The sequence below is a fragment of the Micrasema longulum genome, unplaced genomic scaffold, assembly GCF_059751315.1.
Source record: "Micrasema longulum isolate JH-2025_06_02 unplaced genomic scaffold, ASM5975131v1 h1tg000203l, whole genome shotgun sequence".
Lineage (NCBI taxonomy): Eukaryota > Metazoa > Arthropoda > Insecta > Trichoptera > Brachycentridae > Micrasema > Micrasema longulum.
The window spans coordinates 377,806-382,525 of record NW_028277408.1 but is presented as its reverse complement, the minus strand read 5'-3'; the positions used below and the strand labels follow the sequence as shown (position 1 = coordinate 382,525).

Genomic DNA, 4,720 nt, shown 5'->3' with positions numbered 1-4,720 from the left:
ACACGCGATAAAAATAAGAGCAATTAGTTGTACGCCGAATTATCTCGAAATTGTATGAAAAAAGTGACGAATGAAAAATGAACTACTTTGAACTAACTACGTCACAAGTTTTTTTTTACAGATTTCTGGTTAAGTTATCGAAACTCATCGACTAGAACTTGTGACGTCACTGGCGGAGTAATAAAAAAAACAAAACTTAAAAAAATCATAGCGCTGATAATACGATACATAAAAATACATTAAAAACATCAACTTAGTTTGATAGTTTATTAACAAATAAAACAATTTAAAAACCTCTGAACTTCCTCATTGAATCTTAACCTCCTCAATTGACTTGTATTTGCTTTTCTTTGTGGAATTGATTCTATTATTTGTTACTTTATTATTATTGTTTTTCGTTATATCATTTGTTTAAATTGAACATTGCCCGTAAATTTGTTAAATAAATCAAATAAAATTTTGCCACAAAGTACATTTGATTTTAATTGGATTAGGTATTAAGATCAAATGCGCAGTTAAATAAAATAGGACACATACTTAAGTAACGTTTTGTTGCTGTTTTAAAACACATTTTGTATGAAATTATTTCACTTATTGCGGAAAAATAATTCAGTGTGATCGATGTGTAAAAATATTTTGTCTGAAATTATTACGCTCATCGCGGAAAAATGATTCAGAAAAATCGATGTGTTCGTTGCACACGATAATTCAGCGATCGCATGACGATAATACGAAAAGCTACAAACAATTGAAATAAAAATCTATCATATTTTTGTTTAGCGCATAACGGGGCGGTAGGCAGTTGGTCCTATGGAAATTCGTAAAGTACAGTCTTGAATAAAGTACGGGGATGGTTACTCACTTTGGCCGAGGTGGACTCGCTTCATCCAGGGATAGATTTGCGGCGGGTTGCCCCCGGTAGAGCCGCCCTTGCTGGCCTTCCCCGAGGAGGCTGCGCCCGGCTCCTGGCTAGACGAGCTGGACGCGCTCGAGGCCGGGCTGGGCACGGGGCACGGCTTGCCCGGGGACGGGGGCGCGGCGGGCGGCGCCTTCGCCAGCGGGGGGCTGCGGCCCGTGCTCAGGTCCTGCGGGGACGCCACGGCCGAGGACGAGGACTCGGCGTACTTGCAGGCCGGGGGCGCGGGCGGCAGCAGCGCGGGCGACAGCGCGGCCGGGCGCGGCTGCAGCTGCGTGTAGTCCGCCAGGCTGCCCGGGTACTGCTGGTAGCTCTGGGCGGGCGAGTAGCAGCCCCCGGGCGGGTAGCCGCCCCCCGGGCTGTAGTAGTCCGCCCCGGGGGCCGGCAGCGCGGGCTCGCCCCCCACGCGCGCGCCGCCCGCGCCCGCCGCCTGCTGCCCCCCGTAGCACGACGACAGGGAGTTCACGAACTGGTACGAGCTCATGCCCGCGTTATAATTCAGATCATTCATCTGTAGACTTTTGTTTTCCGCTGTTCCCAAAGTGTCCCGTTCAGAGAGCGCGGCTATCACCTGTGGCTGTGACGATACTCATCTGGAACTCGCTCGCGACGGTGTGGGCCCTTCCAGCGTCTCCTTCCTCTCGCTTTACGCGGATGTGGCGAGCGTATTCCCTCCGCACTGTTTCCTTCTGTTCTCCGGCCATAAATAATCGGACGCTGCGACTTTTATTGTATTAATTACTACTGTCCCGCTGTTTTCGCGATACATAAATTCCGATTACGTTCCTAGGAAATTAGTCTACAATCTACGCCGACATCTGCGAGTATGTGAGATATCCGCGTGTGGCGGACGCATTGTCTAACGTCAGAACCGAAGTTTTTTCCACTGATTTGAAATACGGCCGATGTTAGAATTACGCTCACCCAGTAAACAACTCGAGACTTATCGACTTTGCGAATGGCGGTCAATGTGGCGAGCAAATTTATCCGGTGGCTTTAAACGGCCATTAAAACTAATTTCTTATTTTTCTAAGAGTCTACAAATTAGTCGCGAGTGATTTATGCACCGTGGGGCCCATTCGTCAGGCCGGTCCCGAATTACGTTAGTAATTGGCGCACATTGAGTTCTGTCCCGGTGCCTCGTAGTGTTCCATATAGGGTCCCGCTCCGATGTGTCGGGATTTTATGATTTATTCCTCCCGAGACCACGTGTTCCCAGCGAGGGGGCGTTTATGACCCGAGAAATCTCCACAATGAACCTATTACGACCTATTTTGTCCCACAAACTGTTGCTTTCCGGATCCTTTGTTCTTAATCTCGGGACATTAACGTAAAATACGACTAGACTTAGGGATAAATTTCTTGCGAAATCTTTTTCTTTACAAAATACTTAATATTAAATATTGCACAGTATTTTGAAAGAGCGAGTTTGAGCGGGTAAGTCACGCGTTAAATATTTAAATAAGTAACTTGGGTGTTTTCGCGATCAAACTTCCCTTTGTGTGATTTACGTTTTCACGGTTTAACGTCTTAGGATTATAACACAAAACCCTTAACTGTTAAATCACGAAAGGGGTGACCTTTCTTGGCGATTTTCTACACTCAGTGTTTCGATTTCCCATAGATCTTCTCTAGAATTCACACTATTTAAAATGCGTACGAAGTCGACCGCGCACTCGACTCAAAATCGTAGATCGAAACTTGTCACAGACAAAAATATGGAAAATTAACGTAATTTTCCGGCGAATTTTCCGACAGTCCAAATAATAAAGTAAATCACAATTAAAAATAAATAGGAACTTATTGTTTGTATTTTTTTATCGGGTGTTTTTTTGTTATTATTCGCACTGTTTATTATTTACACTTTCGTAAGTCTCCTGCAGAGTAGGCAGGTCCGCGATAGGTGCAACCTCTCCGGAGGGCCGAAGACGAGTGACAGAATGTCAGAGGATGACGTAACGCCCGTCACGTGATCCGCGCCGTGCGATCGTCGGCGTTCAACTGTTCTTGTGCAGACGAGAACCACGTGTATATAGGCCGAGCGCCAGCGGGGGAAATAGGGGACCTTTCCTACATACAAATATTACACACGTAGAAAAATCGGAGCATCAGAAACTAAGTGTCGGGTCTACTGATACCTGCCTGAAAATACTTTTCGACGAATAGTAAAAATAATACATTAGTGCATATATCAGTTTTATAGGCGGCGAAAAAATAAAGAGCTATCGACGCAGTACTACGGATCTATCATTAATTCTATGAAATTGGTGCCACTGTATGGAAATGATTGGAGTCTTTAAGCCTTAATTAGCGATAATTTCCAGCACGAAACAACCCCTTTTTATTATTAAAATGTATTACCCGTATGAAAGATTATAATTAACATTCTCGGGTGTTATTTGAATATACATAATTTTATGGGTAAAAAAGCTTACGCAAGTGGAAAAAAATATTCCGGATATTTTTACAGGCAAATAATAAACATAAATAATTTATTTACGCTCAATAATCACTTTAATTTAAAAGTAATCGCCCGAGCAGGTACATGACCATATTTTCAGATTCTTTTCATAAATATGTATTCTCCATCTCAGTCGAGATATTGATAAGGACGTAAGTACAATTATTTACGATTATGTACTTAAATACTCGTATTTTAATATAAAAGTTACTAAGGTACCTAATGAATTTAAATAAGATTATCAATTGAACACGTAGATAAGATAACATTCGTCAATAATTTCTTTTGATGTAACTACTCGTAATATTAACGATGTTTTTACCATGACTTAATATTGAAACCATTCATTCCAACGTAACCTATAGCAAGAAAAAACACATCTTGATGTTTACTTTCTTACTAAGTTTGCGTATTTAGTTAGTGCAAAATATTTTCGTCTACTCAATGGAATATAATGATACATAGGACATTTAATTTAAGTATCTACAGAAAAATTGATAATCAACTTGCTTGGATAATTAGGTATTACGAAACGTTTAAAAATTCAGCAGGCAGTTTAAAATAACAAGTAATGATGGTTCATGAAATTTCATGACGTCTCTTATCTTTTTAGAATCTGATGGTGCGTCCGAACTGTGTGGTGTATTTACGTACCACCCCAACAACACCAATTGCATAGAATTTAAACCATTTGTTTTCAATTATGGCGGGTTGATTCGTCATAAGCTACAGATACCAGTACGAAAAAACCATGAAAACACCTTTCAAAATAAATGCTCTTTAATATTATGACTTCCCTATGCACCTATCTTTATTTAGTAGTAATTTTAATTTGTACATGCTTTTGATTTGTTTGTAGAAAAAACAGAGGTATTTAGTGCAATCGAGGGGTGGGGACAACATGTTGGCTGTTAGCCTCTGTCTATACAGCCTTTTTTACCCTCATTAATCTGCTTATAGTTTGTAGGTATTGTCCGGAGGAATAATTTAGCTAACTTTGCTCTATGTGCAGCTGACAGAGAGTCCTCCAGGACTCTGAGCTGCGGGTAGATATTGGAATTTTTTTAATTCCCACAATGCCCTATGCACCATTAGAATATTATTATTATTTTTCTGGATAATTTCCATAGTGCCATTTTCGTGAAAATAACCTGAAGGGCGCTGTATAATAATCATCCCAATACGTCTTGCAGCTACAGAGCGCATAGCCGGTTGAGATTCAGTTCCCCGTGTCCAATTATATAAACATTTAGTGTCATACAAAGGCTAGATCGCAACACGTCTTGCAGATACAGAGCGCATGGACAGTTTTAACAAAATTACAGATAAAGTCCAGATATCAT

General features: G+C 41.2%; 1 protein-coding gene across 1 annotated transcript; it reads right to left on the bottom strand.

Moving 5' to 3' along the window:
* Positions 1 to 862: 862 nt before the first annotated feature.
* On the bottom strand, positions 863 to 2,903 carry LOC148283752 (uncharacterized; the record flags this gene model as incomplete). The annotated part of the gene is made up of 1 exon (XM_088243318.1): positions 863 to 2,903. A coding segment is annotated over exon 1 (565 nt), but the record flags the coding sequence as incomplete, so codon positions are not given.
* Between the last annotated feature and the right edge of the window lie 1,817 nt (positions 2,904 to 4,720).